Source organism: Armigeres subalbatus, chromosome 2, assembly GCF_024139115.2.
Source record: "Armigeres subalbatus isolate Guangzhou_Male chromosome 2, GZ_Asu_2, whole genome shotgun sequence".
NCBI lineage: Eukaryota > Metazoa > Arthropoda > Insecta > Diptera > Culicidae > Armigeres > Armigeres subalbatus.
This window is the reverse complement of record NC_085140.1, coordinates 409,918,084-409,933,478: the sequence shown is the minus strand read 5'-3', so window position 1 is coordinate 409,933,478 and position 15,395 is coordinate 409,918,084. Positions and strand designations below refer to the sequence as shown.

General features: G+C 41.7%; 1 protein-coding gene across 3 annotated transcripts; it reads right to left on the bottom strand.

The window, feature by feature from the left end:
* Positions 1-8,551: 8,551 nt before the first annotated feature.
* LOC134217632 (beta-1,4-galactosyltransferase 2) lies at positions 8,552-10,796 on the bottom strand. 3 transcript variants are annotated; one of them, XM_062696436.1, is made up of 3 exons: positions 10,445-10,796; positions 10,139-10,399; positions 8,552-10,071 (listed from the first exon to the last, which is right to left on the bottom strand). In XM_062696436.1, exon 3 carries the CDS (start codon positions 9,988-9,990, stop codon positions 9,034-9,036), a length of 957 nt encoding a protein of 318 aa, XP_062552420.1. In that variant the 5' UTR covers positions 9,991-10,071; positions 10,139-10,399; positions 10,445-10,796; the 3' UTR covers positions 8,552-9,033. The 3 variants fall into 3 exon arrangements, with proteins under 3 accessions (XP_062552420.1, XP_062552421.1, XP_062552419.1); XM_062696437.1 differs by having other exon boundaries at positions 10,139-10,385; XM_062696435.1 differs by having other exon boundaries at positions 10,139-10,796.
* Positions 10,797-15,395: the final 4,599 nt, after the last annotated feature.

The window sequence follows — 15,395 nt, the reverse complement described above, 5'->3', positions numbered from 1 at the left end:
TTTCTACAGGATGTGTTTAAAAAAATACGCTATTATAACAATACTACTTTAGTTCTTGGTAAAACAGGGGAGAATCATGTCTCCCAAGGGGTCAAGTCTCCCCACTACTGTATAAAGATTGAGTTTAAAAAAAAACTTGTAATCGACAGGTCTCCTGCTTGCATGACTGTATACCAATTTATAAATTGTGACGTAAAACACCTTCAATGAAATGGTGAAATGCCAATAAGAGCAGCAAGTTAAATGGATCGCGAAGTTTCAGAGCGATCGTTTTTCCAAGATCCGTAATTTCATTTCCGCCATGATACATAAAGCTTTATAAAAAAAAACTTGGTCAACAGTTTCAAAATAGTTGAAAATAGTGACTTTTTGCGAGAAAAAGTGACTTTAGTGACTTGAGGTCGAAAAAAGAGACTTTTTAGTGACTAGCCCGAAAAAAGTGATCATGTCACTAAAAAGTTACCCGCTACCAGGCCTGGAACTCTGACGCGTTCCAATCAAATGACCTGATTTTTTGTACATCACTAATTCGGTTATAATGAACTCGAGTAATAAACTTAGTCCGCTGATAGAACTAGAAATTTGAAGACGATTCTTGAAATTAACTCAAAATCAAACAAAATTTCAAATGATACATATATGCAATCATAGACAGTACACGTACATATTAAGTATCTCTTCAGTGTTCCGCACATAACTACTAATGAAAACTCAAAACTATGAGTAGTCCTGCTTTTGACGGAAATTAAATAAAATTTCCGTGGGAAAAAAAGAGACGGCAATACAGTTTTTCTCAGTTACTAAATAGATGAAAGTTGGTGTTTTGATACTCAAGCTCCCTGCAACGATTGAAAACTATTAAGGTGACTCGGGGAGGCACTAAACACCGTGTTATTTTTCCTATCTTTCGTCTCTTTCTAGCATTATCCCCTCGCAACTTTGGAGCGGCGTATTTCGGTTTTCAGTTGTTTGATGTAACTGTAATTATATCAGCATGTGGATCGCGAGTAAGCACGCGCCGGTGATACTTGTTCAAAATCATATTTGTTGTAGAAAAAAAGTTAAGCATTCAATGATGAAAATGATGACGATTTGAAGATTGTTAGTGCTTCCCGTGTCACCTTAAAAGAGCTGCCTTGTGGCAGTTTACCAAGCATCATCCGGTCTTATTTAGGAACCATTATGTCCGGCTCAATCATGAGTACAAGCAAGCCAGTAAGGAGTGTTACTCTCGATATCACCTTAATATTCAACACAACCTTAACTCGCATCCTAAACGCTTGTGGAAATATGTTAACGAGCAACGCAACGAATCTCGACCTAGGACATTTATACGTTCTTCTACGTGAATGTGGTCTCAAATGAGGTATTAAGGGCCGATGTCTATGTAGCGTTTTATTCAAGTTGTAGGCACGCCGCGTCCACGGAAGGTACCCAGCATCAAATGAAGTCGTACACACGTATACGTGTACATAACTCCATTTGATGCTGGTTACCTTGCGTGATTATCATTGCTTATCATTGCTTCTTTCCGACTCAAATGTAGCTTTTCTTCGGGATACTTATCTTTCAAGCATCCATCAACAGAGGCATATTTTCTGCTTGCTGCAAAACTGCGAACATGTTTCCAGTGCACAAGAAAGGTAACAAACGTGATAATCAAAACTACCGTGGGATCTTTTAGTTATATGCTGTTTCAAAATGATTCAAGCGCGTGATTTTGGAACCACTTGAGATTGCAAACCTAGGAAATAGGTACTGCAAATGGCCATATTTTTGGAGGCGTCGAGATCAATTTGTCGTAGGTCAATAATAGATCAGCTTAATATATCTGGATAGACGAGATTACCGTGGGGCATCGAAATCTGGACACTTAAGAGCACCTGCGTATATGAAAAAGTCTCTAGAAAATATGAATTGAATGCGAATGAAACGTTTATCGTTGATACATGAGCATGAGAGCCTCTACTTTTGAAGTGTTGTGCATTTACACATTAGAAACTACGAAAAATATGATAAAATCATAAATTAGGATCATCATATCTTGAACCTAAATCCGTGCACCGTGGACGGATTTCGAATCAAAGGATCAAAATCCGTGCAGCTTTTTTTTAAATAAATATTCAAATAGAAGCAGACCATTTGACTAAGAGTAAGTGATTAAAATTGTTCGGGCCTGTCGGTTTGATTATGAATCTGAAAAATTAATTTTCTCAGCATTCATTTTTTATACCAGCCAACTTTTGAAAACTCAAACTTGGTATAACGTATAACGCGGTTCTATTTTCGGCAGATTTGAATTGAACGAAGAATGAATCACGAAATTCAAATATTTTTCAATTGTTTTGGTGTATAAATGCAGCAACTATTCAGGAAGTGCTGACCATTAATTATTCTTTTCCTCATCCTGAGAGGTACATCATAATTTCATAGAGAGAACCCTACATTGTCAATCGACGTCAGATGCAATAAAAGTGCATCTAAATGTGCAGCGCAATGCAGCTGTCATTGAGTTTGACATCAGTTTGAAACGGCAGCTCTTGGCTCTTCAAGTTTCTACCTAAGCAATAAAGTAATTAACTGTATAGGTAAATAAAGTAGGCAAATAAGATTAGATTAGGTACCGAGCGTAGTATAAATAGTGTAAGTTGCGATTGTTTTCTTCAAGTCGAGTCAAGTACGACCACACAGTTGTGGTCGAAATACGTATCTGCAAAGATATCGAAAATAATTGGTGGCATTAAACGGAGAGTACTTAACTCGTCTATGACGGTTGAATACATTCCACTAAAAGAGCTTAATATAGTTTTCCGGATCAGTTTGAAGTTTAGCATTTCGATAACTGCAACACTGTTGCAACTATCGAATTGCAGTTAAATGACTTGCAGTTATCGAACGTCTACTCTACTGCCCTCCTTAGCCTAGCGGTAAATTGCGCGGTTATAAAGCAAGACCAATGTGAGGGTGGCTGGGTTCGATTCCCGGTAGCGGTCTAGGGAATTTTAGGTCTTGAAATTGTCTCTACTTCCCTGGGCATAAAAGTATCATTGTGTTAGCCTCATGATATACGAATGCAAAAATGGTAACTTGGCTTAGAAACCTCGCGGTTAATAACTGTAGAACTGCTGAATGAACACTAAGCAGCGAGGCGGCAATGTCCCAGTGAGAATGCAATGCCAATAAGAAGAAGAAGAATCATGTATTGTATCTAAAAGCTCCAAAAAGTATTTTGAAACTTCACAATATAGTGTAACTTTTTTAATGGAAATAAAATGTGTTGGAATTTCAGTGGTCATAATGCTCACTAAATTCAGGAGCACAGGAAGTCCAGTCACAACAATTTTCTGCGAAAAATTGCCTTTTTGGGAAAGAAAAAAGGTCTGAAGTGTGATAACCCTTATTCCCTCACTTCGATTGCCGCGAAAAATGGATTTGCTCGTTTTCTTTCACATCCACATCCTTTCGCATCACGAATTCAAACTGTAGTAGCTAAATACGCAGAACATGTGGAACATGTGCGGCAATACAAATTTTATAATTTATTCGACAATAATTCTCGCGAAAAATGAGTGTGACAAAAAAGAATCGAAAAATCAATTTAATCCAATTGGCCCGATTTTCGTTCATCTTTAAAGGCTAGCTCTATAGAAAAGGTGGATGAGAGAATTATGTTTCTCATCATATAATCGTTCCTGAAAATCAACAGGCCATCCACGTAAATTGTCACTAAGAGCATCTTCTCCTGCATCCAGTACATGCGCGATCTCTGCAAGCCAAATTCTCGTAGCACTTCGTCTTGCTTCGCATTCCATACTCAGCTTGATTGACTCAGGCCGTACCCCTCTTCAGCTTGCAGACCTTGCCATTTGAATTCATGACTCCTTCCTTATGGTTCAGCATAAAGATTTGTTCGTCACCCAGTTCGCCTTGCAAGAATGCGGTAACCACGTCCATCTGATCCACATCCAAGTCGAACTTCGTTGCCACCGCCATCAGGTAGCGAATGGTTGAATATCGTACTACGGGAGCGTAGACTTCCTCGTAATCAGCGCCAGGCTTATGTGAATACCCCTACACGACAAACCGCCCCTTGTAGCGCTCCGGACTTCCATCAGGTCCTTTTGCTTCATCGCCGCGATCCAACAATCACGGTCAGGTCGCCGCATGACCTCGTCGTTGCTTTGTGGAATACCCTCCGCAATTGTCAATGGAGTAGATGGCTGGGGGGAATTGCATCACCAGTAAATGTACCGTAAGCTATAAATTCATCATACTTGCCTGGACAAATGCGCTCCCGACCGTTGCGCCTCAACCATTGTTGATTTCCTTCAACTGGTCTTGATTGTTGCGGTGGGAGCGCGTGATGGCTATAGGCATCTTCAAAATCATCACTAGACGTGTTGTTACTTGCTACTTCTTCATCCTCATCATCATTACTGTTGGAGTTCGCATTTGAACATTCAGTGGGCACTATGATTTCTTCAGTAAATATCTCCATGAATTCCACCGGTTGAACCTCTTGAGAACATCTAGTAGTGAGACCCTGCTCGTTCTTGTTAATCACCTCCACGTCACGGCTGATCTCGAACTTGTGGCTCTCCGGAAGGTAAACCCGTAATCCTTTTATATCTTCGCAATAGCCTACGAAAACACCCGTTATCGCTTTCGAATCGAACTTCCAGCGCTTGACCTTTGGAACATGGACCATCACACTCGTACCGAAAACTTTCAGGTGGTTTTAGTTGATGATCGATTCACCAGATAATCTGCCGTCGATATCGCCTCCGCCCAGAATTCTTTCTGCATGCGCGCATCGTTCAGAAGACATGGAGCCTTTTCCACGAGGGTTCTATTCATCCTTTCTGCCGTGCCATTCTGCTCTGGAGTGTATGGGCGAGACCTCTGATGACGGATGCCATCTTTCTCCAACGTCTTCTGGAATTCGTTGTTAACGTACGCCCATTGTCAGTCCTGGGAGTTTTAAGTTTTCTACCTGTTTGCCGCTCCGCCTTCGCTCGGGACAACTTGAATGCAGCCAGGACTTCACTTTTGGCCTTTAGAAAGTAGACTGCCACTCATTTGCTTGCATCATCAACAAACGTGGCGATATATCGACTGCCACCCAAAGAAGGTTTCTCCACTGAGCCGCAGAGATCAGAATGCACCAGTTCCAGCAATTCAGTTGCTCTGGAGTCGTGTTTTGGAAATGGTTTTCTTGATTGTTTTCCTTCCAGACAGACTGTACAATTCTTCACCTTTTCTTCTTGGAAATCCACGCCATTTGACACGGCCATGCTTGTCAGAGTTGAAGCAAGTCTTGTCGGATTTCTTCCTAGCATATGATTTAAATTTGTTCGTGCTTTTCGCGTATAGTGCCCCATCATCGTTGCTGTTCAATGGTCCCCTCTCAAGCTTCACATCTTGAAGGATCTTTGCTTTTACCGCATCCGACGTCAGATTCGCACCTGAGGTCTCCAATCCCATGATCATAGATTCGTAGTGTTCTGGTAGCCCCATCAGCAGCAACGCCACCAACCACGAGTCATTCACCTTGAACCCAATCAAAGCAAGCTTGTGGCTGATACTAATTAAATCGTTGACGTATTCCGTATTTCCCCTCGAACAGCCAACCAGACGAAAAGATTTCAACTTCCTAAGTAGCCCAATCTTCTTATCTATGTCCGGCATCGCAACGGACCCCGTCGCAACTCGTCGCTACCCTTTTAACTTATCTATGTCCGGCATCGCAACGGACCCCGTCGCAACTCGAACGCTTCTTGCTTCAGTTCGACTGCCGTCTTCGCCGCCAGATTGAGAACCGGAACTTCCTCCCATTGGTGATATCATCTTGATGTTATGTCCGGTTACCGACTGGGACCCATAACCTCTAGTAGAGCTTGATAAAATGCGTGCTTCAGGTTTGGATGTTAGAACACTAATGATTATTTATTGAAAATAACAAAGTTAGGTTACTATGCACAACTAGGTAACTAAGGCTAATTGCGACGCGTTGCTAAAGGTCGTGGTCGCGGGTTACTACACAACAATTTTGACTATCGTGGGAGATTGAAATCCGTATAGCACCGAAATCCGTCCACTTCGTAAGACGGATGTTTTATAAATCTTTAGAAATTGCTCTACATAGTTGGTGAAAATACGCGTTGTGAACTGTCGATGGAAAATTTCCATACGAATCTTAATCATTCTTAATTTTACTCGTAATTTTTGCATGAGGTAATATCATGTAAACCCGTCGGAAACTATTACGATACATTCGTAATAGTTTCCGACGGGTTTACATGATGTTGAAGGAATGAAGAAAATCCATTAAATCGTTTTGCGGATATGAGCACAGACCATTTCATTTTTATATATTTACTTATACAAATTTATCTTATCCTGATCATATACTTGACAGTAAGCTGTCTGAAGCACAGAGTAGGCTCTGTAATTAAAATGATATTATTGAAAAATAAACCGCCACCCAGGGTTGCCATTATGCCAGACATATCTGGCACTGCAAGACTTTTTGGCACCAAAAAGAGAAAAAGAGAAACCATCCACAATGCCAGACTTTTCAAATATCAGACAGATTTTTTGTGACCAGAATCGGAAAAAAATATGAGTCACAGAAAATCGTCTAATAAAAGTTTGCTGCTCTGGATGCTACAGTACAAACAGTCATACACAGTACATTAGCAATTCAAAAATGACCGCAACTCAAACTAATTTTTGAATCAATTTCAATCTTTTGTAATCAAAGTGAAGGTGTAGCTTCCGCGGATGTTGGTTCGGACTGCAGTTTAACCATGCAGGTTCCCAGATATTCGAGATCCAAGATGTCAAGGCCAATTACTGGCGTCATTTCTTGGGTTTCGAGTTCTCGAAATGCTTGCAACGTTCTGTAATAATTTCCAAGGTTTATCACCATTCCTGGTTATTCACCAACCTGATGTCCTTCTGGAAGATCCGAAACATCATGAAACTTATTTTGATGGACCTGAGTGGCAACCGGAGGTCCTTCGGAAGATTCGAGGCATCCGTAAAAGAGGACAGTTCATAAAACTCATCCGTCTATGAATAACGAATGATTGTTGTGGCCCATTCTCATGAACAAGAGTTGCCTCCGGAGGTTCTCCGTGAGATTCGGAACCTCCGTAAAAGTGGTAAATTCATGATACTCATCTTAGAGGAGCGCAATTTTGTTCAAAGATCTTTCAGAGGTTAGATATCATTCAATTTGATCTGAATTTTCTGGAATATTTAAATTGTTATGAGCTCTAAGAATCTCAGTTTTACGGATATAGAATTGATTCGAGGAATATCTTAGGCGGTAGCAGACCGTTTTTTAGAAGAACATATTTTGATAAACTTGGACAAAAGCAAACAGAACTTATTAAAATAGGTCTACATTATTAGATCATATTTTAAGTTCGAATGACCTAATTTTAAAAATGATAAAAACAAATTTCTTCGCCAGATTTTGCCAGATTTTTAAGATGTAGCATGCCAGACATTTCCCAAAAAGTATTGGCAACCCTGCGCCACCCCGCACACGCGAAGTTTTAGGTGCCATTAGTTCGCGTATTTGACATAGGTGAGTTATACCGAAAGTAATTGTGTTTAAATTGCAAATCGAAATTTATAGAGTATGATCAGCGAAATAAAAACCAAAGGGATCGCTTGTCAAGGTACGTATTAAACTATTAACAGTTGTAGTCTGGTCAATCGGTCTGCTTTAAATTAAATAGTTAGAAAATAGATGTACGGATTATGATCCTATAAATCGAAATCCTTCCACGATGGATGTTGATTCAGGAGGTGCTGATTTTGTTCGTAATTTTATCATATTTTTTGTTATTTTCAATGCAATACAGTGGAGCACAGAAAAAATTGAAGCCCTCGTTATATTGGTGTTCGATTCGTATTTTCATATACTCAAAGTGCTTAGGTGTACGAATTTCGCTACACCACGGTAGAGGATGGATACTATAATTTTGACCTGAAACTGCCGCAACAACACAGGCTCGAAGTACCAGAAATAGTGGTATTGATGATAAGTTAAAATTGTTTAATTTATAACAACTTTGCCAAGGTTTTTCAAAATTCCGAATAACCTTCATTCACGGTTTCCCTTATCATTATGTTATTTGTGTCAGTAGACGTCAGTATTCTGATAGTGAACTCGTCAAGAAATTTTCGGATGAGGCCTTATGTATGATCCATTTTCAACAGGGAACGCCGTTGAAAAATAGATTTAGCAACCACTTGACAATTCGTTGTTCAACATCAACTAAAAAATGTGTTTTCACGGGTTCAGTTTAAAAACGTTCCTATACATTTTTCGCGCAAGGTCGTGAGCGCAATTCCTTTCGCCCTGGCTGCTTGCCGGAGAGTACTCCTATATTTTTCCATTTCATTATTTGTTATTTTGTCTTGCGTGTACGGACGCTGACTGGAATAAGGACACAGCACAGTAAATTAAAATAAATTTCGGACGAACTGTCCTTCTTCTTATACAGAGTAGAAGAGAAATTCCAATAAAAGTTGCTTTCATACTTAAGACAAAACTAAACAGCTGCAATACTGATTTTAATATCTGTGAATGAATACAAATTATTCAAAAGACTACTCACTACGGAATCGCCACTCTAATGAGACTAGTGTTAAATACGGTATTCACGACAAATATTCTCCAAAATCAATTGTTTCGATATTATTTTGCCTAATAAACTTCACTGGAGGAATATGTGCTTACTCCTGAATTAACTATGCACCTTGCTAAAACATGTTACATGTTGGTGCGGTCTCGTAGGTGCATCGAAGCGCAATAATTTGTCGATTATTCCTGCCATTTCCCCTTATACCAGAACACTAGCCTCTCATCGATATATTGCCACGACATAAGTAAATAAATAAATAGTTACCTCTTAATGAGTAACACGTGTCCACTTGACAATGCAACAACCACTCAATTTAAAACCTTATCATTCGAACAAACTCACAGATAACAGTAGCTCCGTACCCCTGCACTTACGTCTCGACCAAAACGTGCGTGAATAAATTGTGCATCTTAAAGCCTACCTCCTTGTACACCAACGAGTTCAACCCATCAGTGTGATACCGCAGATGGCCGTTCCGCAGGAACGCAACCCGATCCTTGTTCGGTGCCTCCTTGCGATGCTTCAACATTGTGTAGCGACTGTACTCCGGACTGAACCGGCAGATATCGATTTCCTTGTTCTTCAATCGGGCAAAAAAATCATCGTCCTCTCCGCCCCATCCGCTGAACATATTGGACATACCGTTTACCTTCATAAACTGGTGCGATTGGATGCCAACCACTCCACCGAACAATCCTCGATACGGTAAATTGTACCGGAACGCATCCAGACTCGAGCACATATGCCGCGGCAGCTGAGAACACGCATACACATGGCCCAACTGTAGGGGCATCAAGTCAACGTCGTGCAGCACCAAACATGGGTAGTCCAACTTCATCGCTATCAACGATCCAATATTGAACAATTTCGCCCTGTTGAACGGCTTTGGGTCGTACTGCTCAATCACGAATATCCTATAGTGAATCCTCTGCCGTCGCAGATAATTGTGCATATAGATAAGGAACTGATTTAGCTGATTCTCCCGCTGCCGGTAAGGAATAATTATTGCCGTGCTGAAACTGGGAAGACAATCCTCCGGGTACCACTCGCCACCCAGACGAACATTGTTGTTGATAATCTCTTCGGTGAAAGGCCTCCGATAAAGGTACACATTTTCCTCAAGCACATCACTGTAATCGCACCTAATTCCATTCCGCATCAGACTCACATTCTTGGTCGTCTTTCGCACCAGGTGATCGTAAATCTCCTCGCCCTCGATGTACTCATAACGACTGGCGAATCTACCAGGCCACAGCAAGTAAACCAGGCCAACTAAACAGGCCACGAACGCGACAACTTGCCTTTGCGAGATTCGGAACATGACCATGCTAATACTCTCAATCAACCACCGACTCTTCCACACACGATATCACAATTTGACGAGGTGCCTCCTGCAGCGACTATGTGCCTATAGGGAATGAAAATATAATCTCAAAATCGGCAATCAACTCCTTATCTTCTATGTTGGTACTTACGTCCGCAGTAATATATTGGGCCTGGACGGTAATGCTTCGGCGATTACGTAGAGATAGGGGTCTTCCTCCCGCAGACGACACGCAGCAAATCAAAAGCACACAAAAGACAAAATATTTGTATCCGATGTCCGCAGTACTGGAGTGGGTAGATAGGCAGAGGTGGTTCGAGATAGATCGAAGAGAACAGAAACCAGTCAGCAGCAATATATAAAGTCCGCTTGATCGGTTTTTTGAACGTCCATCCTTCCTACATTTGGAAAACTGAAAAGCGATGATTGATTTTTCTTCCTCAATTTCGGAGTGTACCTGGCACGCAAGGAATCGACGCGACGGCCACTTGTGTTGTGCTCTAGATTTTATTTGCTCCTCGCAAATTCTGACAGCTTCGCTATATGCCGAAACTCATCTGCACTGGTATTGTGACGCATATATGTCGGTTGTAATACAAGCATCTCAGTAAAACTCTGCCTGTGGGAAGCACGCGGCAGACAAAACATTGCACCCATACAAATGGTCAATAGTTGTTAGTGTTTTGATTGTTTGGGATAACACATCTCGTTGTGTGCTAATATAGAAGACAGATGCTAAAAATGGGACATATTTTACTGCACGTTTTTTAATTAAACATTATATTCAATTTCCAAAGCAGATACCTACTATGAAAGCAGATCAATATTTTAATTTTATTTCATTACAATTATTAGGCAGATACAAATACATAAAAAAACAATTATGTCTCCCCCTCTCAGATTTGAGGGGCAATACTTTTCTTTTTGATAATAAGCCATTTTATGAGACAGATTCGAACAGCTGATCGAAATTTTGAGTGGACGGCTCGGTCTTTGTTTTGGTAAATTTGCATGTAAACCATCATCATTTCGTCATCATCATCATCATTTCATTTCATTTTCGCAAATGTTCCTTGTAAAATGTAAATATTAGTATTTGGTCTCCTGTCATTTGAGCTTTCTATAAAATGGCTTATTTGGGGATTGTCAAAACATGATATTATCACAGACAAACAGACATAACACATTGAACATTTACTCATCAAATTCATCGTCGTTCAAACACTAACGACATCTGTTGATTTCAGTTAGTTGGGCAAATCACGAACCAGGTGGCGGTAGTGAGCAAACGTCAAACTCGAGCATTAACGATGCTCGCGCCACGAGTGATCGATTGGCCAACAAATGATTATTTGAATTGACCAGTAAATCAGTGAACGATGGAAATTTGACGAGAGTTATGTCTGTTTGTCTGTGATATTATGTTTAAAATATATTCTTTAACAAATCCGAGACATTTTTTGATTTTTTTTTATTTTAATACTTGTTTTTTATTATTCCACCCCCTTGTCCTTTCGGAAATAAGTCGGGTCGGACATACTTTTAATTAAATATTTATAACGGCCTTATTATTGTCCTTCAAAACTTTCGGCTCTTCGCCGACTCATCGCGCTTCATTACAATTCTACAATAGGTAGATAGACAGTTGTTTGGGTAGCTATATAATAGACCTCTTCATGTTTTCAAAAAGTATCAAAAACTCAACCGGTCAGCCAAGAATCGCAATTCTTATGCTAAAATAAGCCTCCTGACAAATTTTCAGCTAATTCGGATACAATTTCGAAGTGGCTCAAGTCGATTTAGTATTTTTGGGCTATTTTCAATTTTGAAATTTGAAATTTTTAATATTTCTTTTTAATTTACACATATGTTCAGTGAATTCAAAATGATTTCTCATGGCGGTTTAGGATGTAGACTCGCTTTTAAAACATTTTTCTTGCATTCTTATAGAATTTTGGGCCATTTTTGCTTTTGTATGATCTTCTCCCCATCTATTGGGTCAATCTGGGAAACGAGGGCTAGATTATAATTTTGTGTGTACGAACTTTCTTCTGGAAGGAGATTCTCTATTCATCCCGTGGATTCGCATAAGTGTCTTTGCTTATGGAACCACCCCACCCATTTTTGGCCCTTCATACAGGAGTTTGATGAAATACATACAATAGTATAATCATGATCAAATCGTTTGTCAGATATGGCCAGTGCTATCGGCAGGTGCCTTGCTACAATAGATGGTAGTATCATCATCATCATCATCATCATCATCATCATCATCATCATCATCATCATCATCATCATCATCATCATCATTTTCTATTTTGATAAAAATCTAACAAGAGATATAAACGCCGAAAACTATCGTGCACCACAAGTCATTTAACTATTTAGGTCCTGCATAATAACAATCAAATCGTTTTTAGGCGAATGTAGTTTCCATAGGACATGACATGTGGCATGATTTTTTTCTTTATCAATCATAGTTCACTGCTATTAAAATCCATTGTCATTCTGAAAGTATTTTCAATTCATGTCAGATCAACTTTAACAGAATCTGAAAAAAGCAACTTGCCAATTATTATCTACACATGTTCAGACATATGTATGAAGCGGATTTCATAGAATGGAAAATGTGCTTCAATTTAAGCTATCCATGAAATTTGGCTCTCCTGTTTTCACTAAAATCCTAATTAGCTTAAGGCTTCATGCCATGTCATTCACAATGGCTGCCTTGCGGCTTACCAACACAGTCAAACAATCAACCACCCCACCCACCCCGATATGCACAGATAAATTTAATTGATATATTGCCTACATACCTGACCATCTTCTCACTAAAAAAGTAAATCTGGACTTAGTTCTAATTTCAATCTATGCGGCGGTATGATGATATTAGCACATAGCGCTAATTTAGGGAAGATATATAAGCAAGTGGACAAAGTGAAAAAAAATCCCCCCAGTAGCGCACAATGCCAACGACGTCGCCGGTTTCAACACTCTGCACGACGTCGGTAGCGTCGTATGCAAGCAATCATTGATCAGCAGCAGACAGTGATGTCGATATGAACTATTGTGAAATCATAGCGGCAACATGTAAAATATCGATTTAATTAATCAATCTTTTCCTAACGCATTATGTATTGATGCAATAATAATACCTTATTGATTTTGTTTTGGGGCGCATGGTTGAAAATTGAAAAATTGTGACAAAAAATGATCTTGTTATTGGTACGTTTGAGCAGCTGGCAACAACAGTTGAGGATGTAAACATAAACAGCCAGCATCGTGAAAACATAATTCATAAATATTCACCTAAACCAAAGAAAAACTGATGCTTTTCTGCCAAATTCCATCAGTGAATCCCATGCTTAGACTGTATTGATTAATACTGCTTCTAAATTGGGCTGAATTCTTCCGAATGCGTGCAATGTTTACTGTTGTCGGATGTTAACAAAAAATGAATCCCACGTGTATGCTTACTGAATTGGTATTGGAAGTGTCCACCACTACAAATCCGTAGTTGATGATTTTTATGACACAATCACATTGCAATTTGAGTGTCACAACGCTTCACCTTAACACACACACAGCTTAACACACACACACACACACACACACACACACACACACACACACACACACACACACACACACACACACACACACACACACACACACACACACACACACACACACACACACACACACACACACTCCCCCCGAAGTAGTCGCAGCATCCAGTGGTCCCGGGGGGATCGAGGCAAGGAGGATAAGGGACCCGGTTTATCCGGGAGGCACATTTTTAGCAGGTCGGGAGGAGCCCATCCCTGTTCGCCTTCGAGCATAGTGTGGATGCTCGAGGTGTCTGTCGCGCAGATTTTTGATGGCCTTTAACCCTTACAAAAAAAAAAAACACACACACACACACACACACACACACACACACACACACACACACACACACACACAAACACATACACACACACACACACACACACACACACACACACACACACACACACACGGGGGGGCAGCAGGGACTTTGTCCAAGGGCTTGACGACCCCTCCCCATGGCCACTGCGAGTTAGACCGGGACCATCGTCCCTAACCCCTAATCCCAAGGCGTCAAGCGACCCGTGCCGAGGGGATGCATGGCCAGGGGGTGAAATAATAAGCTAGGCCTTTAACGGAGCCTGTGGGGTACCTGGGCACCCTCCACAGTAATTATCCCTTACCGCGTCATGCTGGGCTCTGGCGTGGTGGACCTCTTTTCCCGAGCAACTCGTGGGACCAAAATGGAAACCAAGTCAATTCTTCAATTAGTGGTAGTAGTGTAGGCGACAACCCCTTCGCAAGAGGTGGGTTGTTCAGGTCTCCGCCTAGGAGGCCAGAGGCAATAGTCGGCAGCTCAGTGCGCAGTGCCAGCGTGGGTCACTCAACCTTCCTCTCGGCTATAAAAACGCCGATAGGGGTTATTGACGGCCCATGGCTTGTGGAGGCGATGAACCGCAAACGCGATGGGCTTTCGGCCTTCGAGGTGGCGACGGAACAGCTGGACGCCATCATCGACTTTGCGTCATCGAAGCATAATATCAGCAAGGACCTCAAGAGGAGCTTGCAGAAACTTCGAAAGTCGATGCTGGACGCCAAGCTGGAGAGGGCGGTCGGGACGGCCAAGTGTAAACCCGTGAAATCGGTGGAGTCGAGGTCTACCCAGACTGAGGCCCAAGGATTCGCGGACTCGGGCAAGGTCGAATCGACCGAAGGCGTGCCAGCGAAGACGGTGGTGCCAAAGTCTACCCAGACTGAGGCTCAAGTATTTGCGGGTATGTCGGGGTGACTGCTCCAACGGAGCAGACACAAAACGGGGAGACAGTCTCCAGGGGATGAGCTCCTGGGGCCGCTCCAAAACGCGGAGGGTTACTACCCCGAACAAGGGTAGTGGGGCTGGGAAGCTGAACCCCGGTCAGGTACCTCCAAAACCGGGGGAGGAAGGATCTGGAAAGGTTCGTCCACTCAGGAAAGACGGTGATAAGGGTTTACGGCAGGCTGAAAGTTCTCAGCCGCACCAGACCAGGGAAATAGAGGGGGGTGACGCCTCCTGGACCCTGATCAAGAACAAGAGGAAACCGAAGACGTCAAGGGCCGAAAAGAAGGCCCAGGCGAATGAGGGTAGCAAGAAGTCTAGGGTAGGCGCCAATCGCTCCAGGGGCGATGCCCTAGTCATCACGGCGGACGAGGCTAAGTACTCGGATGTTTTGAAGGCGATGAGGAGTGACGTCAAGCTCGGTGAACTCGGCGCCGACGTACGTCGAATTAGACGTACCCGGATGGGCGAGATGATACTCGAGCTGAAGCGGGGCGTCTCGCAAAACGGCGCCGCCTACAAGAAGTTGGCGGAGGAGGTCCTA